This window comes from Raphanus sativus, chromosome 7, assembly GCF_000801105.2.
Source record: "Raphanus sativus cultivar WK10039 chromosome 7, ASM80110v3, whole genome shotgun sequence".
NCBI classification, from domain to species: Eukaryota; Viridiplantae; Streptophyta; class Magnoliopsida; order Brassicales; family Brassicaceae; genus Raphanus; species Raphanus sativus.
The window spans coordinates 958,704-982,642 of NC_079517.1; the positions used below are offsets into that span (position 1 = coordinate 958,704).

Genomic DNA, 23,939 nt, shown 5'->3' on the forward strand with positions numbered 1-23,939 from the left:
GGATAAAATAGTGATGGAGTAAGACATAACTACAAAAAGAGATGATGTACAGATAATTCAATAAAATCGGCTATTTGAAAGATCAGTGGATATAAATATTATAATTCCAATTTTCGTTTGGTGAGATTCTAGGCCAGCTTGGCAATATTGTTTGATAATCAATACGTTTAAAACGAATTATTAATCTAAACTTTCAATAAACATAACATTTCTGTGTTCATATCTGATTAGGTGACCTTTGACGTGAAAATACAAGTACATGCATGAGCTCGATAAACTTTTTTTGTTGTTTAGAAACTCGAGATGAATTATGATTCTTTCAGTTAAAGATATTACTTCTGTTGGGAGACATTCTGATACAAATGGAGGTAATGAGCTACCTTGGATTTGAGCTTAAGAGAAAAATTAGTGTGAACACCTCTTCCGACTATGGATTAGAACTATGATCTCCAAGCGCACTTCCCTCTCAAAATAACGTTCATATATTATATATACCAATGATTTTAACACAATTTCACTTATCTCTCCATATGGAATCACAGTTAAGTCTTCCCATGGATTTGTTAGTCCATTTGGGTAGGTTGCAATCGTCTGTTCGAAAACAAAGACTCGGCGCCATCATATACTATCTCGAAAGGTCTCCAGTCTGCCTAAAAATAGTTTCCAATTGCAAAAAAAAATATATAAATTCAAACTATGGCAAAAAAAAAAAAATTCAAACTATGATTTATGTACATTAACTTTCCGTAAAAATACTGGTAAAACTTTGATGCAATTCTTAAGCTGTGAATTATATATATCTTCCAAAGTAAAAGATAAAAGAAAACACAGAAGAGATAAAACCTACCAAAAAAAGAAAAAAGAAGGAAAAAGTAGAATAAATTTAATTATTTCACATATTTTTTTTTTGTTAGAGATAGGATTCTATGGTTACGATTCTACCATATATGTCTTTTGTATTTCGTCGAAAATCTATTTTACGGTATAGACGCTTATGACCTCCCCCTCTATGCCTTACGGTAATGATTCCTAATCACGGTTTTATACTCATTCTGTTTCAAATTGTAAGTAATTCTAACAAAAAATGTTTGTTCCACAATATAAATAGTTTACATATTTCAATGCAATTTTTCATTTATTGGATATTGTGTGACCAGTAAAATAATGTTAGATTTTTTATAATTGGTTGAATTAATTAATTAAATAATATTTTTTAAAAAGTAATAACTTTCTAAATATCTACGCTTTTAACCAAAACTACTTACAATTGGAAACAAATGAAGTAGTATTTTAATAATTCCAAGTAACTATGAAGTTCTGAATTTTTAATGAAAATTTCATAACAGCTCAAAATATATTAGACACAGAATAATTCTGAGTTAATGCTTTTACCCTGTTGGAATAATTCGGTTAGACCATTAGATCATCAAAACGACAGCTAGAATGTCGTTTCAGTAAGAATTGAATAAGAATTAAACGGTTTAAACCCTTCAAAACCTGCAGTGGTGTAAAATAATCCCAAGTCCCAAACACTCCGCTCACTCACCGACTCGCTTCGTCTTCCTCTTCCCTCCTCGATTCAAAATTCCAAAATCCGATCCACCATGAGCTCCGCCACAGTTCTCGACGAAGATAATCCTGCTGCCAAAGGTTCCAACTCCGTCTTACTTACTTCTTCGCATTTTTTTTTGGATTTCTCTGTGTATTTCATCTGGAGTTTGACTGCGAGACTTTTCGTGTTTTGCCCCCTTTCTCGATTTGAAATTCGAAAACTTTTTGGGTAGCATATGAGGTCTTTTCTACCGAATTATATCCTCAATTAGCATCCCATTCGCTCTTCGCGACTTATGCCTTTTTATTGGAATTTAGGGGTTTTTGATTCCGTTTCGGTGAGACTGTGTTATTAGCTTTTGCCTTTAGTGTTAGGGGTTTCGCTAACACTCTGGTGAAATCTTATGCAGAGGTTCGTATTCATAAGGACCCTTTGATGAGCAGTGCACAGAGGAGAAAGCTGTCGGATATTAGCAATTTGGAGCAAATGAAGACGCAGAAGCAGCAGCAGCAGCAAGCTATGCTCTTCTCTTCTAAAGAATATGCTGAGAAGCTTGAAAAGGCATTGCCTTTTTTCTGCACTTTTTTTTTTATTTTTGTTGCGTTTGTGGTGGTGGCAGACTGTTATTTTTTGCTGATTCTCGGTTTGCTTTATTGGTCTTCGCAGGAAAACATGACACTGATGAAAGCTCTAGCACACAGAAAGTAACCGTCTTGATCTTTAGAATATGTTGGTTTGTTAGTTTGATGAGCTTTGTTTTTTTTTTTTGGTGGTGAATGTTTGTTTTTGTTTTTGTCTGTGTGGCTGCAGTAAAATTATTGAGCTGAGCGGTGTTGAGATTCAGAAACTGAGGATTAACTTACGGAATGTGCAGGAAAAGAATTTGCAGCTTGCACAGGCTAACAGTCATATGTTGGCGGTGTGTTCTCCATCTTTTGTTTACATGGTTCAGTTTTTGAGAGATTAAGAGATTGCTATCATCTAAGTTTGGCTCCATTGTCTTTTCTTTTTCCTGGCAGGAACTCAATGCAAACAGAGACAGCGTATGCTTTTCTGGAACTGAAGTTTCTCAAAGCGAGGCTTTCTTATTTCATTATATTCAACGTCTTTGATCAACTGACAATTGTGTGTACGTTTTTCAGCTCAAGCTACTTCAGCATGAACTTTGCTGCAAGAATGTATTACTCGAAGCCAGGAAAAGGAAGACTGAGGCAAGTTACTTTCTTGTTCTGTAAACTTCCGTTGACTATAGTTACCTGGAAAAAAAGTCATAAACTTGAGAATTTGTCACTTAATTTCGTTCAGGAGCAAGGACTTCCATCTACAGATAACGATTCGAAAGATAAGGTGCTTACTCGAATTTTCGTGTGTGACATTTCCTTAACAGGAAATAATTTCATTTAGGCAACTCTTTTCACAATATTGGGCTTTGTTGTCGACTTCAAGGTTCCATCAAACGTTTCTGATGGGCATTGCGAACCTTTTCAGGCGCATGATGTGAATCACAAAGATACAAAGAGAAAGCGAACGTCAATGATAAAACGTAAACTGTTTATCATATCTTCATTGTTGATTCTAGAGGTTTATTTTTTTGCATACTTACCCTATGTCGTTTCATTTTCAGCCTCAGAAAGCTCCGTTGTTAAGCCAATACAGGGTAAAGAGAACGTCAACAGTAAAAGGTCCATATCTGCTTCTCGTTTATTCCATGTATTCTGTGAAAGCCTTTGCCAGTCAAGTAGACCTTTATTGGTGTTGTTCGGTTGTAGGAGAGTTTCTGGAGTCATAGATACTACTGTTATCCCTGAAGTAACCTGTCAGACTGAAGAAGACGCTGAAAAAGGGTTTGTCTCTCAAGGGACAAACCAAATTGCTGACAATATTGTCAGCAATAAGTTTGTTCTTGATGCAGCTAACCCGGTAAAAGACGGTGTCAATAGCAAGAGGTTCTTATATTCACTGCAGCTATTACATTTTTTTTAATATTAACTTCTGTTCCAAAACAATGGAGAGACGAGAATATCTTATTCGTGATTCGCTTCCTATGTCTGATTGTTTTGTCATAGGCAATGTGTACGAAGGAAATCTACCAGGTTTGATGTTCAAGCAACTGAACAAACGGAAACAGTGCTTGAGATGGATGTTGCCAAAGACACTAAAGAAACCGCAAGGTTTGTTATCTAGTGTTTTGTTTTCTGTCCTCTTCCCATTTTCATTACCTATGATGTTGCAAACTCTTGATTGACAATAACGTATTGTACTGACATTGTCTCCATTTGGAGCAGGATTTCTTTGAAAAGACGGTCTGCTCGGTTAAGGCCGGAAGAAGCTGAACCATGTAAAAGCTTCCATGAGAGAGACGAACTCAAGGAGACAGTCAAGGGGAGAAGGTTTGTAACAGCTTGAATAACGTCCTGTTTACAAGTAGCATCCTTTACAGATGTCACTTAAAATTATGCATTAGAGGTCACTAGTTTCTTGTATTACTTGGCAGAGTATCTTCAAGGAAACAGTCTGCAAGGTTTGATTTACAAGAAACGGAAGTGACTGGAACCTTGAATGCTGATGATGCAGGGTTTGTTGAAATATTTCGTTTTAGTTTTTCTCTATCCCGTTGATTGATAGCATATAACTAAGCTAGCTAAAACCACTTGCATTTTCTCTCCTGGATAACAGTAAAAGGTCCATATCTGCTCCATGTTTAATACATGTATTGTGTGAAAGATTTTGGCAGTCAAGTAAGCCTTTATTGGTATTATTTGGATTGTAGGAAAGCTTCTGGAGTCATAGATACTACTGTTATTCCCGAGATAACCTGTCAGGCTGAATATGACGCTGAAAAAGGGTTTGATTCTCAAGGGACAAATCAAATAGTTGACAACATTGACAATATTGTCAACGAGAAGTTTGTTCTTGATCCAGCTAACCCGATAAAAGGCAGTGTGCATAGCAACAGGTTCTTATATTCAGTCCCACAATTACACTTTTTATATCAGTTTCTGTTCCGAAACAAGAGGAAGACAAATATCTTATTTGCGATTCGATTCCTTTCAAGTAGGCCATGTGTACGAAAGAAATCTACCAGGGTTAATGTGCAAGTAGCTGAACAAACAGAAACAGTGCTTAAGATGGATGATGCCAAAGAAACTAAAGAAACCGCAAGGTTCGTTAGTTACTGTTCTTTTTTCCTCTTTCCACTTCAGTCCCCGACGTTGTTGTAAGTCTGAATAAAACAGTGTATTGCACTGATACTGTCTCTGTTTTGAACAGGCTTTCTTTGAGAAGAGTGTCAGCTCGGTTAAGGCCCAAAGAAGCTGAACCATGTAAAAGCTTCCATGAGATAGACGAAGTCGAGGAGACGATCAAGACTAGAAGGTTTGTTACAGCTTGAATAACCTCCTATTTACTAGTAGCATCCTTCATAGATGTCATTAAAAACAATGTATTAGAGGTCACTAATGTCTTCTATTACTCGGCAGAGTCTCTTCAAAACAACAGTCTGCAAGGTTTGATTTACAAGAACCGGAAGTGACTGGAACCTTGAATGCTGCTGATGCAGGGTTTGTTGAAAACATTTTATTTTAGTTTTTTCTCTGTCTAAGTTAGCTAAAACCAGTTGCATTTTCTCACCTGGATAATATTTCAGAAGCTTAGTAAGCGATGGATCTGAAGCTGTAGAACCATCTGAAAGCAGACAGGACACAAAGGATACAAACGGAAAATGCAGGTTTGTTAGTGAGATTGAAACTTCCTAGCATTTCCGCTGATGAGCTTAGAGTGTTAATGATGTAATGTGAGTGCTGTTTTTTTATTGGTCTACTCTTCAGGGTCACAACCAGAAGGCAATCAGCAAAGTGTATATCTCAAACAGCTACAGAAACCGGTGGAGCCATCAAAGATGTAGTGACAGACCCGTCTATAAGCATTAACACAGTCCAAGAGAGTGATGTTTTACCATCGACGGTTTCTCCGGAAGACCTTGAAAAGGAATCAAAGAACAAGCCTGAAGCTGAGGAAACCGGAGGAATGATGAGAAGAGCATCTATGAGAAGAGCATCAAGACATGCAGCAGAGAAAGTCCAATCATACAGAGAAGTCTCACTTAAAGTGAAGTTGCGGCGAGAATGCTGAAATCTCCTCTTGGCCTCTTGTGTTTTCTCAGTATGCTAAAGCTTGTTGTTCAGAAGCTTACGTCATGCTTTTGTGTATCCAAGTCAAAGGATTTCCTTTGTGTAAGGTAAAAAAACTACACTTCTAATTTAGTGTGTGTGCATCAGACAGACTTAAGTGACTAAATCTGGTACTGTTTTTCATTTCTCGTTTCTCTGACACTCAAAGTCATAAGACTGTTTTATGACTCTCTTCACTATATTTTCTGCTCTCTTGCAAAAATATTCTGTCTAGTATCAATCTTTTGCAATGCCGTGAAATGTCACAAAGACTAAAAGTAGTAGGAGAGGTTGAAGCTCAAGCAGGTTCTAAGTTGATTACCGGTGATTGTGCACTGCATGTTGTATCTTTCGGTATATGCTGGTTAAGTTACAAGTATGATATAAGAAAAAGCAGAGCTTATATCTTTGAGGATGAAAATTAGGTTTCAGACATGCGAGATTGCATTCGAGCTCTTGATATCAAACATTGATTTATTTTTAGATTAACCATGGGACTTCACATGGTACATAAAACTAAACAAGTGCACTTAGCAGCTATCGGAGTTTTCAAGGAAGGTGAACCAAATGTATTCACGACTTTGTTGTCTTCCAAAACTCTGTCTATAAATTTACTTTTGTCGATGGATAATGGACAAGATCACTTCGATCTGAGAAATACAAAATAGAGAAATGAGAATAGGAAAAATAGATCCACATTCTACGAATATAGTGGAATCGCTCATGACACCTTCCACAGAAGATGTTTTATGGACGGACCATTCACAACAAGGTAATATCCAACAATTTTAGACCTCATTGTAGTGAAAAAATAGTGTTTCATTACAAAATCTTGATGATTTCTTGTCTCAAGACTGGTCGGGACGGTTTCACGTTAGCAAATTGCTGCTTTAGTTGATAGTTGTCATGGCCAGAGAGCTGACAATATCTCAGTTGGTCGGGTCGATACTGCTTCCTCTTACACCGGCCCGTTAAATCCGGTTCAATTTCATGCAGCTATTAAAAAAAATAAAAAAATGTGTCCGGTCCTTAAGCCCAATATGGTTTTTATTGGATCTAAACTAGTTTCTGTTTAGATTCAAATTAGGTTTTGATTTTTTGGACTAGACAGCTTATCTTTTGCTCCAGTTATATGGGTTTCTAATTCCACAATGTAGTACAAATTGGGTTTTAAATAAAATACAAGTTTAAATTATTAACACTTTTACATATTATAGTTTTCCTTTTTTTTTGAAAACTTGCTAAATACAATATTCATATAATAAACATTTTGAATTATATTAATTTTAGTAATTAATTAATTTAATATTAAATAATAATTATTTTTAACTTAATAGTTTATTAAAAGTATCACTACTTTTTTAAAAAAGTTTAAAAGTGATATTACTCCTATGAAAAAATGATAACATAATTGATTACCAACGAAACATTGAGTGTTTTGTTTTTCTCCAAAATTGAAACTGTATGATGGATGGTATTTTACCATTTTTAATTTAGAAAAAATATATACCGAATTTCTGTTTACTTTGAATAATTTATTGCCAATTAAATTAAGGCGTAAAATAATTTAAAAAATTGTAGGCATACAGTACACTTTAGAAAAATGTTGAGTAGGCACAAAAGGATACACATGAGAACTGATGATTCGTTAGGCAAGTTAAAGAAACTGCAGATGTCGACATGAGTGTTTTTGATTTCTCTTTATATTTGATAACAATTACAATCAAAAGAGACATTTATAAAACATTTCATATATTTCTCTAGACATTTGATAAGTATTTTCCACTTTATGTCACGACTATGTTTTACCATTTTCAGTGTTATTTTTTAGATTTTTCTGAATGGTTTTAATTTGGATTGTAGTGTTCACTTAGATTCTTAAATTTTCCTTGTGGTGAATCAATCTCCAGAGATGTATTATGAATATAATTTTCTTAGGATCTGATGTCATAGTTCTGATTTTTTTATAATTAATGTGTTGAAGAAATTGATTAGAAATGGTTTCAGGTACTTTCCAAACTTGCTTTCATTCAATTTTTATGATCTCAAAATTCGATGTTTTTGAAAACTAACATCACTATATGCATGCACGTTTCAGTCTTACTCCATGAACGTGTAGATCTAATCGCCAATGAAAGAAGAAAATGATGAAACCAAATCATAGCTCTGAGGTAGAATACAATAGTAGTACATGAAGACGCCCATAAATGATATATGATTGAAAAAAGATTACTGATGGACAAGTAAATTGATCAAAAGCAGAGTTCAATAATTCAAGAGTTCAATAATTCGAGAATACATGATAACTGATTCAATAGAAGAGTACAGTGGGACAAGGAAACTAATGACATTTGAAATTACAATACAGAATGGCACATGGCAGTTGAAATGAAATTCGAAGAGTAAAATATCTCACTAAACAAGTGCATTTTATTTAAAATACCAAAACCATGATTTAACATTTCAACTTGTGATGTGTATTGTTTTGGTTTCATATAATTCTGGTTTGGTTCAGTTTGAATTCGTAAAATTCAATTCTGAAACTTTTAATTCATTTGAGTAGTTTTGATTTTCATTTAAGTTTTATTTCAAGAAATTTGGTTTATATTTTTTATTTTTCTTATTTTTTAAAATTATTTCATATTTATATTTAATGTTGTTTAGCATTCAAAAATAAAAGTTCGTTGTAATTACAAATGTATATCTCTATTGTTACTCTCCTTTTTTTTTGCAGAATGACAGAGTTTCCAACAATTTTGGACTGTTTCTGGCATCCCCTCGTAACCATCATCGATTACCATTGTTTATGTGGTGCAGTGATCTGTCTCGAGGTGTTTCATAGCAGAAAGACATTTATGCATGTTGAGTATCCACATCTCTATCCTGAAGTTGAAGTTGACTAAGAAGAAGGTGGATAAATATCATCTTATCTTTTGTTTTTTTTATTCCTTTCAATATGACCCATTAAGGTATGATTAAACACAACAACTTAATTATATAGTGAATGATTAGTGCAGTTGCATCACAATTCTCTGAAACTCTCTTAATTACAACTCGGGAAACTGAAACCACAAACCATGTAAACAATTTTGTTCAGCCGTGACAATCTGACATTATTAGCTAAATATCTAATAGCCATCTAAAACAATGCATTAGAGAGGTCACTAATTTCTTGTATAAATGGGCAGAGTCTCTGCTAGACAACAGACGGAAACGTTTGATTTTCAAGAACCGGAAGTGACTGAAACCTTGAGTGCTGATGATGCAAGGTTTGTTGAAACATGATACTGTTTTGTTTTTTTCTCTGTCTAAGTTAGCTAAGACCACTTGCATTTTTCTCACCGGAGGAATTATGAGAAGAACATCCAGACATGCATCAGAGAAAGTCCAATCATACGGAGAAGTCTCACGTAAAGGTGAAATTGCGGTGAGACTGCTGAATCTCCTCTTGGCCTCTTGGGCTCCTAATATGCAAAAGATTGTTGCTCAGAAGCTTACTTCATGATTTTGTATATCAAAGGTTATCTTCGACTTCCTCTTTTTATTTCTGGTAATCTCTTTGACTTCCTCTTCTACTTAAAACGATTGTGTAATAAATCTACCCTTCTAATTTAGTGTGTGCATTATAGATTAGTCCACTAGGTGATTCAATCTCGTACTGCTTTTAATTCTCTGTTTCTCCGACATCACAAGTCAACCCTTTGACTCGATGACAATATCTTGTTTAATTAAACTATGAATTACATGTTTATATCTGTTTTACATGTGAACGTTACTTACATTCATTTCTGCCCGTTAATGCAACAGTGATTTTAAAAGGGGGTTTCCCCTTTTATAAGACTACTTTACAACAATAACTAAAAATTATTATGTTTAATTAAACCATTTATTTGTAATGTTTATATTATTATTTTTTTGATAAAGGGCTTCATCGGTTATATTATTATTTTTTCTCCTGTGTTGTTTTTTTGTAACCTATTAGTTTCTCCTGTTTTTGGCAACAGTTATTTAAAATATATAGTTAATTTGTTTCTTTAAGAAATATTATTATATATATCACATAGTAGTTGAAAAAATGTATTCGTCTTTCTACTTGGTGTCAGTATATTTTAAAAAATAAATCATTTTCGAAGCTTTATGTATTTATTTGGATATACATTTTACGAACAAAAATGCCAACGTAAACACGAACACAATATATACATTAACGAAAGAAAATATCAACGTAAAACAATGCTTATGAAAACAAGTTTTTTAAACATTGTGGCTTTCCAAGACGATGGGAGAGAGGAGGCGCGTGGTCGGCACTGCTACAAGAGAGTTCGCCTTAGGAACGGTGAGACCAGGCCCTTCGATGGTGTCCACATCACCGGGTTTCACACCGTTTGGTAACTTCCACGTGAAGCAGTGTAGTAGATGAGCAACCGCAAGCTCAAAAGCGTACAACCCGAGTTGCATACCCGGACACGATCTCCGACCCGACCCGAACGGAATGAACTCGAAACTGTTCCCTTTGAGATCAGGAGCACCTGGGTCCAAGAACCTACTCGGGTTAAATATTTTTGGGTCAGACCAGGAATTCGGGTCACGCCCGAGAGCGTAGGTGTTGACCATCACACGTGATCTCTTGGGAATGGAGTAACCGGAGACCTCGGCGTCCTCCACCGTCTCGTGGAGGAGGAGAGGGAACGGCGGGTGGAGCCGGAGGGTCTCTTTGAGTACACATTTTAGGAAAGTGAGCTTCTCAAGGTGTGTGTCTTCTACGCTCCACCGCTCAAGCCCGACCACAGTCGCTAGCTCCTCCTGGACCCGTTTCATGTTCTCGGGGCTCCGGAGTAGCTCGGTTAGTACCCACTCGATTGCTAATGCCACCGTCTCAGTTCCTCCGAACATCACATCCTATATTTCATTTTCATTCTGTTATCAAAAACTTTTCAAATATATAAACTAAGGGTGTAACCGGAAATCATGGAAATCATTTAGGGGAATATTATGAACTAAAGGAATGTAATTAAATAAAATGAAGAGGAATGAAATAGAAATAAAATATATTTATTAATTAAATTAAAAAATAAAATGATACATTCCATTCATTCCACTTGTTCCTTACAGATTATGTTGCGGAATGATTTTACAAAGAAATTATTCTCTTTCCATTGATTCCAAAAGAATTTTAGGAATGCTTTATGAATAATTTTTTTCTTGTAACAGTGTATTTTTCAAGGAGTTAAATGGAATGACCCATTCCATGCATTCATATTCTAAATTTTGTTCATCCAATTACGGCCTAAATATTTTTTTTAAAAATAAATATGATTTAATGCTGTTTTTATTAATTGTTCACTTTTATCACTAATTAAAATTTTTAAAAAATAAATGCTACATAATTATTTTTTAAAATGCTACATAATTCTAATAGTTAAATAAAAATAAAATTGTACATTCTACTATTTTAAAAATTTGTGTGTATGATTTGAAACGGATGGAATGGACTATGTTTAGCTTTTACCATGATGATGCCCTTTATGTTGTTGAGATTGATTTTGGTCTCCGAGTCCTTGACTTTGACTTCTTCTTTGTAGAACGCAAGTAACTGGTCAACCATATCGGTCTCCTCGTCAACGTCAACGTTGTTTTCTGTCTTCTTCTTGTCTAAATGATCATTGATGATTGACTCAACGAAACAGTCTAGAGATTTTCGAGCTCTCTCGACCCGCTTGTTTATCCCTTGCGGGTCGATCCAACTAAGCCAGGACGGGACGTAATCCGCTACGTTGAACTCACCAAAGAGCTTAGAGAACTCTTGTATGATCTCAAGGAACTCATCTAGTCTGCCTTCGTCAGAAGTTGACGAGGAAGAGCCGAACGCTGCTCGGAACGTTATATCTCTTGTCAAGGAGAAAGCGACTTTGCATATGTTTAGTGGTTTTCCGACATTGGCCGCTACAAAACGGACTGCTTTGTGGACCTCTTCGTCGACAGAGGCCCACGACTCAGCTCGTTTATGGCTAAAGAGCATCATGACGTAGAGTTTTCTCATCCTACGCCAGAACGGGCCATAATTGCCGAATGCTAGGTCGGATTGACCGTAGGTCAAGTAACGGATTGCTATTGTGGTTGGACGGTTCGAGAAAACGTGGTCTTGAACTTGGAGGACTTGACGTGTGATTTGAGGAGAGGAGACTACGAAAAGATGGGAAAGTCCGAGACGGAGGTGAAGTAATCCGCCGTATGTGCGGCTGAGTTTGGCCAGGCCACGGTGGTTGAATTGGTTCATCATGAGTATATTGCCAATGATAGGTAAGCCTTTTGGGCCGGGAGGGTATGATTTCCGCAACCTTAGCCGCCGTGAAAGGAGGTGCCAGTAAAGGAAAAGTAGAAGAGGGACGAGAAGGATGAGAGTCATTGGAGTATACATTTTGATACGAGTTAGTGTGCGTAGGTCTATTTTATGTATGTTAAGAAAATAATGTGAATGATATCGACTTAACAAGTATTTCAACTCTAATACCTCTTTTGTGTACATTTGCTGTTATTTTATTGAAATTGGTCTTTATCAATGTGTTTCATGTGACCATGATTGATTGGTGCAAAGAACAATTAAAGAAGTCACAACGTGCAGGGTGATCATTAAGGTTTATTATATAGTGTTTTGGTGAAAACGACAGGCGTAAGTAGCTTGTATATTTGCATTATCATCTCACTATATCTACTAGATTAGGTAGACGACAAAAAATCTTTAGAGAGAGCGAAACAGAGTGGAGCAAACTTAGTAGTCAGTAGTGGTTAATCCGTTGTGGATTGAACTTCGATTCGAAGTTAAGCTGTGGAATCTTTTGTTCAAGAGAGATCTCATACTTCTATTTAGTCTGTAACCATGTCTGTGATTATATTAATACCATAGTTATCAAAGTTAAAGTATATTGTCAGTATGATGTTACTGTTGGATTTTTCTTTAACGTTTTGAGTTTTGATGGTAGGCCTTGTCTCGCAATGAGGACGTCTTACCTATATGTATATTGTTGTATAGCTGGATATCCGCGCAAAATCTTTCGTGGGACAACATGATATTCAACAAAAATGATAAACAAAACCAACAAATGATCTTACTGGATGTTTAGCCAATTTTATCACATTGACGTACATATCAATTATATATAACATAATAATGTATGCTCTTTGGACGCATGATAATTATATGGTAGGTCAATTTTTTTTTTTTTTTTTTTGCTAAGTAGGTAGGTTAATATTTGTCACGTTGTGGAATGGCTCCTAAAAAAAAGATGGTGCTTTTGGTTGGTAATGTAAATAACATTTTATACGTATGGAGTTTAAATACATTGCCGTTCAAAAAAGGATTTTAAATACATCTTATATGGTTGAAAAAAAATACATCTTATATTTTGCATTGTTTTTATAACCAAGGAAGGTCTAAAAGAAACTAAAAGAATTATGTGGATTTTGTTATTATACTGCGAGGAAACTTCAGTTTATCTACCTCAAACGAATCTCTTTACATGGGCTGAGACTTGTCGGTTACGTCAGACGAGCCCACCAAGCTAGTCCAACGGACAAACAAACAGGCCCGTAAGGTTGTAATATGTGTTCTTTAGAAACTGAAACGTATTTGAATTGTTTTAGGGTCTTTTTCTTTAAGCGACAACTTTAGGTAAAGAAAACAAGAAAACTACACAAATATAACAAAGAAGGAATACTGATTCAATGAAGAAGAACACGAACCGGAATCTAAAAATTGGTATATGTACAGTATATAACAAATTTCATTTAAACTGCTAGCTGAATCTACTCGAGCCTCAGTTTCTTGGTCGTCGGCATGGGGCTCATCACCTCTTCTTCTCCGTTGACCGTCGAGAACTCCGGTATCGGCGGGATGTTGAGGTCAAACCCACGGTGGTGGTGTTGGTGATGATGGCTGCCGCTGCTGACGTGGCTTGTGGACCCCACGCCTTCGGAAACGGACAAGCTACTGCTTGCAACGCCGCCGTTTTTGCCTTCGTAATGGCACCGTTTGTGGCCGCCGAGAGCTTGACCCGTCGCGAAAGACTTGTTACAGATCGTGCAGACGTGAGGCTTCACAATTCCTCCTCCGCCGCCGCCGCCGTGGCTAGCGATGGTTACCGCGGAGGACGTGGATTTCTCATCTCCTCCGCTAGACTGAGTCTGCGATGAGTTTTTCCGGTGACTCGCCTTGTGCCCGCCGAGAGCTTGGTAAGAAGAAAACGCCTTGTCGCAGACGCTGCACTTGTAGCTAGTAGTAGGAGTAGGAGTAGGAAGGAGAGGCGGCGATGAAGAAGAAGAAGGCAGGTCAAGGTCACGGTTTCGATTCCCGTCGCGAGCAAGAAGCATGAGACATAAAGCTATATATTCATCCTCCGTGAGACTGCGGTCGAAGTCGGATCTTGACCGCTTAGATCGCTTGCCTTTGCTACCATGGAAGCCAACTGCAGAATCTTGAAACAGAATTGGAACAGGAGAGGCTAATCTAGGCGAAGTAAGAGCTTCGAGTGCCATTATTATTACTATCTTTCTTTTTCAGTCTGATAAGAATTAGTAAAAGTGTTTTAAGTTGAAGAAAGAAGAAACGCAAGTTTGAGTATATATATAGCAGTGAGGGTTAGAAGAGAGGAAGTTGCGTGTGAAGAAGTTCGAAAGTGTGTGCGTGAAGAAGAGAGTGGAGGCGATATCTACTTTCAGCTTTGATTTTAATTAATTTCAGTTATATTATATGATGTGCGGACCAGAGGATGAGATGAAAGTATCTAAGTTTGGGCACGTTTGGTTTGACTTGGTACACGTGTGTGGAAGTCGGCTAAGAAGACCTGTTCTCACATTCTTTCTCTTCTGCCGCCTTATTGTTTTGCATTCTTATCAGTTAAAGAATATTCTAGTAGAGAGCTCACTTGCTGACCAAACAAGTGGATTGATATAAAGCCAAATCAAGTCGGCTACTAAACCACTCACTACTATCGAATGTCTATCTACTTATGATGTATGTCCAAACGCACAAATATTATGTGTACTAGGCGATAACCGGCTCTTTGCGCGAACTGAAAACGCTATATAACTTTTTACGTATAACAGATATTACATTTTGTTTCAAATCGTGGTTGATTAATATTTCAATATCAATTATTATATGAGTGAAGAATTCAGAAGCTAATGACAATTGGATGTCAAATAAATGAATAAAATGGTATTATGTAAGAAATATATTCTTGTATGTATAGAGAGGACGATGTACCGTGTTATTGTAATATGGATGTTTTTTTTTTTGTCATCAACAACACAGATTCATATAGACTCTGCGAATCAAACTGGGAACTCTGCATCCATGTGAACGACGAAAGACGATTGTAATATGGAGGTTATATTATGCTAACCAAATCAATATTTACCTATCATTTCATTCTCCATATTAAGGAAATCATTTATTGGGTTTGGTCCAATTTTTGCCTGGACCAAAACTATGCAGACCAAAAACTCAAATTAGGAATTGAACCCTCTTGCTATATTCAACAAATCGAAAAATGTGTAATGGCCAAAACCGAATAAGTATACCAGTATTGTCTCGAAAATGTAACTGTCGGTGTTTAGCCAACCTTGCTTTTTAGAAACAAAGATGAACCCGATGGAAAGAGAATTAGTTATTTTCGACTAAAATCAAAATGGCAGTTTTGTTTGATTTGCAATATTTTTTCAGAGATATAGGCTGTGAGAGAACCTATTATGATGGCACTATGACAGTTTTGTGAGTACTTAATAAAGGTTAATTTTTTAAAAATGTTTCTTTTTTAATATATAATGGATATTCAAAAATAGTGAGAGAATCCTGACAAATAGATTTGTGATTTACTTATGTACTAAACATCGTTCCATAATTTGACAAGAAAAAAACATCGCTACATAATCTAATCTATTAAAACAGAGTCCTGTTTTTATCTACCTAAAAAAGTTGATTTTAAATTTTGGACTCTTTCAAGTTTGTTACTATGTACCTAATATATTGGACCTTACAGATTTGTCGTCATAATAATTTTTTGTACCTTATATATTGGACACTACAACTACATTATTATTAATGGCAACAATCAACAAGATATGCATATTCAAAAAAATTATTATGATAATATCTTTCTTTAGGAAATAAAATTCAACTATATATTTGAATGTATATTTTGGATACGTCATATATTGACATATGGTAATATACTGTATACGTCTTTTGTTGTGTAGTATGTTCAGTTTATATTATAATTAATATTTTAAAACTAATTTATACTTTTAGCTGCCACTTCAGTTCTATTTTAAAATCTAACTACTATTATAGTAACATGACATCGGACCATACTGAAGAAAATATTATTTCTTAGGTGATAACCTCTTGTAGCTTTTATTATCTATCCTATTAAAAGTGAAGTACAAATGGTAACTAACCCCTACTTCTTTTCTTTATTTACCACATACTGCCACTGGTTTTAATTCAAGAAATTACTAGATCAATCACCTCATTTCACATCACCTCATTTAATGCAGAGCCCATGACGTTTTTTACAACGTTTTAATGGGTTTTTATTTTGTTTGTTTTGTACTTACAAATAGACCTAACTGCTTTTTATCTAACCATATCTAACCATCAAATTAAAGTCATACTCATCATTCACATACATTCAGAACTTATTATATACATGAAATCGAGTTTAATATATGAACTATTCTGCAAGAAAGTATTGAAGTTTCGTATTGTAATACGGAGTTAGATAATAAAATTATGACAACTTATATGTTAATTTTTTCATATAAAATTTTATAAATCATTGTATTTTCTATGAACATGTATACGTAATTTACAATTTTTAAAATGGCATCCTTAGTCATAGCTATTTATTTATTTGTACTTTATATCCATAAAGAAATTGTTTTCATTGTATAGAACTTTCTAATTACATATATATGTTGAGTTTTTTTTAATCTTCGTCATAAAATACATGGTTTAACATAAAAAGAAAATTATAATAAACAGACACTGTAATACAATCAACTATTTAAATACATCATTTACAATTAACAAAAAAGAAAAACTAAACACAAAACTTTTCGAGAATGTAAGTTTAACCGAAAATTTATTAGATCTTCTAATTCCACACACTACCACAAACAAACTATATGATTAACAAAAATATGTTTCAACCAAATAACTAATGTACTTCATCATTTACACTTTTAATATCACCAAGCAGTATAAAGAAATTTAATATCACAATTACATAACCTAAAAAAATAATATCATAACATTTCAAACCGAAAACAAACATCCGCGCGGACGCGCGGGTCAAGATCTAGTTTCTATTAATTTAGGCTCTTGCATATATAAAAAACATAAATGTCAATTTGTTTATAGATTTTTGAATGTTTCTTTAATATTGGAGTTCTAATAATTAAACTCTCATTTGAAACCAATAAAATCATGACTTTAGCATTTTCTATGTATTATTCTATATTTATTTAAAATAAATAATTCTATAATTAAGTTGAGTTTTATTTAGCCTAAATTATTTTGGAGTGAAAATAAAATAATGAACAAAAAATTGAAAGAGTTGAAAATGGTCTAAGTATAAGACTACATCATGTAATAAAATAATTCTATAATCCATTTATGTGACAATCCAATTTTTATACTATTATAAAGTAGAAAATATAATAGAAACTGAAAGAACTTGATTCTACCCTATTGAGGAGTTAAAACTGAAAGAGTTAAAAATGGTCAAAATATAGGACTCCATTAACTTTGTAACATTGTTCACCAAGTACTCAGAGAAATCTAAGGGGTGTTATTCAATTACTAATTTCAAATCAATTATTAGTGTTTTATAATCTATCAAATTTTAAGATTTTAGGTTAATGGATTTTAAAATCTCTACAGTAGATCTCGGATTTTGAATTCATTCATTTGTTCATGAGATTCCATACAGAATGATTTGAAATCAACTTTAAATAAAAAAAATCAAAATCTTTAAAAGTTGAATAACACTACAGATTTTAAAAGCTGGATTTAAATCATTCGCTGAATAACACTAGATTTCAAAATAGAATTTAAAATCATTATTTTAGTGGATTGTGTTTAGATTTCAAATCTATTAAAATAGATGATTGAATAACACTACCTAAGATTTTAAATTGTATGTGATACTATGAATCTACATATATATATACTATTAAAGCATGATCATATACTTTCCTCTGCATTTCAATATATTTACAAGTCTTCCCATTGTCATTTAATTTAAACAAAAATAGAATATTCTCTATAATTGTGATAACTAATACATTCCATATTTTGTGAATGATAATAATTTTAATTTTTATGCAGATTATACTTTCCATTTATGAATATCATTTTTTCATCTATAATAATATTTAAAGATCGGATATGAATATATACATGCAAACTAAAAAATAATATTATGCCATTTTTTACATAATAATGATATGCCAATTTTGAGTGTTCATTTAAAAAAAAACTTATCTTAAAATTAAGTTTTAGATCAAAACATAAATAAAATACAAACTTATCATAGTAAACTCTAAGATCAATGACATAATTACACGTTTCATTTGTGTAAATTCTGAAAATTTCATATCTACATTCCAACCAAAAAAACAAGTATAACTGATAAATGACATAATTTTTAATTAGGATTATCATTCTCTCGGTCATTATTATTTTGATTTCTTAACTTTTCACAAATTCTGAAAATCCAAAATATTTTTCCCCAAAGCAAAGATTGCTATCAAATCTTTCCTATTAATATATACCCTAAAAAGTAAGAAATATTTTGTAGATACTTTTTCCTTTTTCTGATTAGAAAAAATCTTTTCTGTTTGGCATAAAATAACAATGTCACGTTAAGCAACCAACCGGAACACAGAAAACGCATATACCATGTTAGAAACTGTGAAATATAAATACTACAACATATGTAGTGTAGAAACATAAAAAGGTACTTTTTGCAAAGAAAAAATCATAAAAAATTTTAAAGAAATTTAGCCTGTCTCGGAAATATAGCAGACTAAACAAATGAACAATCTCTTGATAATACTGATCCTTTTGGGCATGTGCATCGACTTAAGCAATGGTATGCTAGGAGAAAGCAAAGTCACATTAAGCAACCAGTTGGAACACAACAAACTCCTCAAGATTCTTTGTGACAACGACGAGGGAGAGCAGCTTGTAAAAATCGGCGAAGAATACAAATTTACTTTTGGTGATAATTTTCTTAAAACGACCCGTTACTCGTGTAAAGTGTCCCAAGGTCCTGATAACTTCAAACATCGCCAAGAATTTGTGGCGTACGACGCGTCATGGAGCAAAGCTCTTGAGGCTACATGTAAGTGGATTGCTAGAGAAGATGGTATCTACTTTTCTCTAGATGGAAACCCTCCTCTGAAGAGATATGAGTGGGATGGTCCTCACCTCCTTAATAACTAGAATTTTATATCTTTGATTGATATCTTAACTTAATGTTTGAATCGTACGAGATATTGATTATTATAAAATATATTACAATTGATTATAATGATAAATAAATTATTATATTATCACATTATGACTTTATGTGTTTTATTTTGAAATAGACAATTGAATCAAATGACTGAAAGAATAATGGAAGAATTGAATAAATAAAAAATAGTAATAATGATGATTTAGTTTAAAATATTTTTTTTCATTTTTTTGTCAGAATTTAGATGAAACAAATTTCTATATTAATTCCTCTAAAAATAAGAAAACGAGAAGAATTGAATACGTCTATATAATAAAAATGAAAAAAAATTATATGAAGACTTACTTTTTATTCTTAAAATGTTATCACTAAATGTTATTACGGAGGTCTAAAAGACTAACTAACACTTCAGTCACTAAATGTTATCACTAACTAACACTTCAGTAAAAAAAAAGATTAACCAACACTGTTAATATAAATTAAATTATACTCTAACCGGTAGGTCGATTAAATAAATAGAGTAAGTTATATTAAAATATAAGATAAATCAGGGACCAAAACCCAAATATATAGATATTTTAATAAATCAACGGTCCATGGACCAAAAGCCAAAAATACAAATACGGATATTTTTATAAATCAACGGCCCAAGAAGACGTGGGGAACACAATCATCAACAGAAGAAGGAAGAAGAAGAAGAATGGCACTGACACTAACACTGATCACTTCCGGTCATCTTCCCAGCTCCACCTCCGTCGCGCGTCCCAGCATCTTCCCCGCTGATTTTCGTCTCCGATCGCGGTTTCTACTGCCTGCATCGTCGATCTCTAACCTCCAGCTCAGGATAAGATTCCATCATGTGATAAAATAATCCTATAAACTATTTATGTAATAATCCAATTTATATTATTATAAAGTAGAAAATAGAATGAAAACCGAAAGAATTTGATTCTACCTTATTCCGGAGTTAAAAATGGTTTAAATATTGGACTCTATTAACTTTGTCATAATCCAGATTTCAATTTGGATTAACATTCTCTCGGTCATTATTATTTTTGGTTTCTTGACTTTTCACAAATTCAGAAAATTCAAAACATTTTTTCCCCAAAGCAAAGATTGCTATCGGATGTTTCCTATTAATATATACCCTAAAAACGTAAGAAATATTCTATAGATACTTTTTCCTTTTTCTGATTAGAAAAAATCTTTTCTGTTTGGCAAAAAATAATGTCACGTTAAGCAACTTAACTCCGGAACACAACAAACTCACATACCATGTTAGAAACTGTGAAATATAAATACTATAACATATGTAGTCTAGAAACATAAAAAGTATCTAAAAAAAATTTAGTCTATCTCGGAAATATAGCAGACCAAACATATGAACAATCTCTTGATAGTACTTATTCTTTTGGGTCTATGCATCGGCTTAAGCAATAGTCTTTTGCTAAGAGAAAGCAAAGTCACGACAATGAGCAAAGTCAGGGTAATCAACCAGTTGGAACATAACAAACTCCTCAAGATTCGTTGTGACGACAATGAATGGGATTCGGTTGTGCGCATCGGCGACGAATATGAGTATACTTTTAACTTTTTCAAAAGGATCCTTTTCTTGTGTAAACTGTCCCAAGGTCCTAATAACTTCGAACATCACCAAGAGTTCATGGCATATAACGTTTTTTGGAGCAAAGCTACCGATTCTATTTATAACTGGATTGCTAAAGAAGATGGTATCTACTATTCACAAGATGGAAGCACTCCTATGCTGAGTTATTATTGGGATAGTCCTAACCTCCTCAAAAACTAAAATTCTATGTATTGGTTGATATTTTGATTTTTGTATCGTACGAGAAATTAATTATTATTATTATGATTACATTATGATTTTATGTGTGTTTATTATGAAATTAAACAACTGAAAACCATTATTACGGAGGTCTAAACGATCAACTAAACACTGTCACTTACATATGGTGTTTTTGACCCCCAAAAAAAAGATGACGTTGTGATGATGCTCCAAAATCAATTAAAAGTTAATATAAAATTATAAATTATATTAAACTAGATGGTGGTCCGCACACTTGTGCGGACTAATATATATATATATATATCTAACTAATTCAAATTTTAATTTTTTTTTAATTTCACTCTAAAATATTTTATTAGTTTCAAATATTAAATTAATTCAAAAGATATATTTTTTGTTACTACACATGTAAAACATATTAGCATTATAATAATCTAATAAAGTTTTATTAATACTTTAAAATAATATAAAAGATAAATCTAAAAAATAAACCATTAGAAATCATCAGTAAAGCTTATGAAATCAAACTCTTCTTCATGAAAGTTTTAATTGCATTTTATATGAGTTTTCTCTTCATCTAAGTTTATAGTGACACATATTAACAAAATCTATAATAATTAAAAACCATTTATATTTAACTAAATTTTTTTAAGGTAAGAGATTGTGTTTTTGACCTCATCACCCTTCAATTCAAACTTGCAAAAGCAATGTCTCCTGCATAATATAGATTTCCAAACATCAAACATTCATGATCTTGATGTAAGTATTTTTTTATTGGTGAGATAATTTGGTGGCATAAAAGTGAAGTAAACTTTCTTTCTAAAATAAAAAATAAAAATATTAAACCATTTATTATTATTAAAGTTAACACCTTAATAAAACTATAAACATATTTCTAAAATTTGATAATACTCTTTAATGATAATTATCTTTGAATATAATGAAAATATTTATTAAATAATCACAATAGTGTTTAAGAACTAACAATTCAAAAAGTTATGTATTAAAATTAATGACTCAACCTAAATAATAGAATATGACAAATAAGCTTCTAAAAATAGCAAAACATGATAAATAAGCAAAATATCCTAAAATTATGGAAAATATAACAAGTAAACAAAACTAAAATTACCACCTAAAATTATTCAAAAATATAAAAATAAATAAAATTACCAATTGAAGTTATCAAGAACATGACAAAATAAATAGACCAAATTATGGAGAATATGACAAATAATCAAAACCAAAATTTTTAAAAACATAATAAAAAAACATAATAAATAAGTAAATTACCTAAAAATTTGGAAAATATGACAAATAAGCAAAATTTGGGAGAATTTGGGAGCCGACAAAAAAAAACATAATAAATAAGTAAATTACTTAAAATTATGGAAAATATGACAAATAAGCAAAATTGCCTAAAAATTATGGAGAACATGACCCAAAATCACTTCATAAATAACAGGGGAAAATCGCATAAAAAACCTTCAAAGTGTCACTTACTAGCACTTTAAACCTTCAAGTTTTTTCACTAACACTTTTAACCTTCAAAGTGACATTTGTATCATAAAAAACCTCCAAATCAAAAAATTGACCGGTTCAGCAGGTAATTTTTCAAAAATAATTATTTAATTAATAAAATAAACAAAATAAATAAATAAAAATCCAAAAAATAAATAAAAATCGAAAATTCTAATAAAATTTACAAAAATGAAAAAAAATCAAAAAATTAAATTAAAATTTTAGAAAATTAAATAAATATATTAAAAATAAATTATTTTCTAAAATATTAATAAAAATAACTAAAAAATTAATAATAAATAAGATTAAATTTAAATAAAGAAGAACTAAATAAAAAGTTCACAATTTTTTTTAAAAAATGGAAAATATAAAATTCAAAATTCACTAGTGACGATGATGGTTTCTCACATAACCATTAACAATGACGATAATTGCCATATCTCCAACGATTGTTTCCAACATCATCTTGAAAATGACAAAAAAAAACTTTTTCAAACTTTTGAATTTTCATTTTTTGAAATATATAAATTTTTTTATTTTTCTGTTTTTTAATTTGATCTCATTTAGTTTTGAATTTTAATTTTCTAAATTTTAATTAATTTTCTGATTTTTCTGATTTTTCTGATTTTTCTAATTTTCTGATTTTTATTAATTAATATATAATTACATAAGAATAAAAAAGTTAGAAAATAATCCGAAATTAATTATTATTTAGAAAATTAAAATTCAAAAATAAATGAGATCAAACTAAAAACAGAAAATAAAAAAATTCATATATTTCAAAAATATGAAAATTCAAAAGTTTGAAAAAGTTTTTTTTTGTCATTTTTAAGATGATGTTGGAAACTATCATTGGAGATATGGCAATTATCGTCATTGTTAATGGTTATGTGAGAAACCATCATCGTCACTTGTGAATTTTGAATTTTATATTTTCCATTTTTTTTAAAAAATTGTGAACTTTTTATTTAGTTCTTCTCTATTTAAATTTAATCTTATTTATTATTAATTTTTTAGTTATTTTTATTAATATTTTAGAAAATAATTTAAATTTTAATATATTAATTTAATTTTCTACAAATTTAATTATTTTTTTGATTTTTTTTTATTTTTGTAAATTTTATAAAAAAAATCGATTTTTATTTATTTTTTTGATTTTTATTTATTTATTTTGTTTATTTTATTAATTAAATAATTATTTTTGAAAAATTACGTGCTGAACCGGTCAATTTTTTGATTTGAAGGTTTTTTATGATACAAATGTCACTTTGAAGGTTAAAAGTGTTAGTGAAAAAACTTCAAAGTTTAAAGTGATACTAAGTGACACTTTGAGGGTTTTTTATGCGATTTTTCCTAAATAATAGTATAGA

The 23,939-nt window shown here is 32.2% G+C and overlaps 4 protein-coding genes across 6 annotated transcripts; 2 read left to right on the forward strand and 2 right to left on the reverse strand.

Annotated features, from left to right (window-relative positions):
* Positions 1 to 1,513: 1,513 nt before the first annotated feature.
* LOC108814355 (SHUGOSHIN 2) lies at positions 1,514 to 5,865 on the forward strand. Of its 3 annotated transcripts, none has more exons than XM_018586909.2 (19): positions 1,514 to 1,650; positions 1,962 to 2,113; positions 2,219 to 2,256; positions 2,363 to 2,471; positions 2,572 to 2,595; positions 2,695 to 2,763; positions 2,858 to 2,899; positions 2,999 to 3,095; positions 3,177 to 3,234; positions 3,322 to 3,498; positions 3,619 to 3,723; positions 3,838 to 3,942; positions 4,047 to 4,127; positions 4,323 to 4,508; positions 4,611 to 4,715; positions 4,823 to 4,927; positions 5,032 to 5,112; positions 5,199 to 5,279; positions 5,380 to 5,865. In XM_018586909.2, the coding sequence occupies exons 1-19, from the start codon at positions 1,605 to 1,607 to the stop codon at positions 5,681 to 5,683; spliced, it is 1,965 nt and encodes a 654-aa protein (XP_018442411.2). In that variant the 5' UTR covers positions 1,514 to 1,604; the 3' UTR covers positions 5,684 to 5,865. The 3 variants fall into 3 exon arrangements, with proteins under 3 accessions (XP_018442411.2, XP_018442412.2, XP_056847176.1); XM_018586910.2 differs by having other exon boundaries at positions 3,041 to 3,095; XM_056991196.1 differs by having other exon boundaries at positions 3,041 to 3,234.
* A 4,009-nt stretch (positions 5,866 to 9,874) lies between these two features.
* LOC108814215 (cytochrome P450 84A4) lies at positions 9,875 to 12,154 on the reverse strand. Its single transcript, XM_018586733.2, has 2 exons — positions 11,231 to 12,154; positions 9,875 to 10,620 (listed from the first exon to the last, which is right to left on the reverse strand). Exons 1-2 carry the CDS (start codon positions 12,137 to 12,139, stop codon positions 9,976 to 9,978), a joined length of 1,554 nt encoding a protein of 517 aa, XP_018442235.2. The 5' UTR covers positions 12,140 to 12,154; the 3' UTR covers positions 9,875 to 9,975.
* A 1,265-nt stretch (positions 12,155 to 13,419) lies between these two features.
* On the reverse strand, positions 13,420 to 14,403 carry LOC108814217 (zinc finger protein ZAT6). The gene has a single exon (XM_018586735.2). The coding sequence runs from the start codon at positions 14,251 to 14,253 to the stop codon at positions 13,525 to 13,527; it is 729 nt and encodes a 242-aa protein (XP_018442237.2). The 5' UTR covers positions 14,254 to 14,403; the 3' UTR covers positions 13,420 to 13,524.
* Positions 14,404 to 18,817: 4,414 nt separating this feature from the next.
* LOC130497721 (S-protein homolog 21-like) lies at positions 18,818 to 19,228 on the forward strand. Its single transcript, XM_056990769.1, has one exon. The coding sequence runs from the start codon at positions 18,818 to 18,820 to the stop codon at positions 19,226 to 19,228; it is 411 nt and encodes a 136-aa protein (XP_056846749.1).
* The last annotated feature ends 4,711 nt before the right edge of the window (positions 19,229 to 23,939 follow it).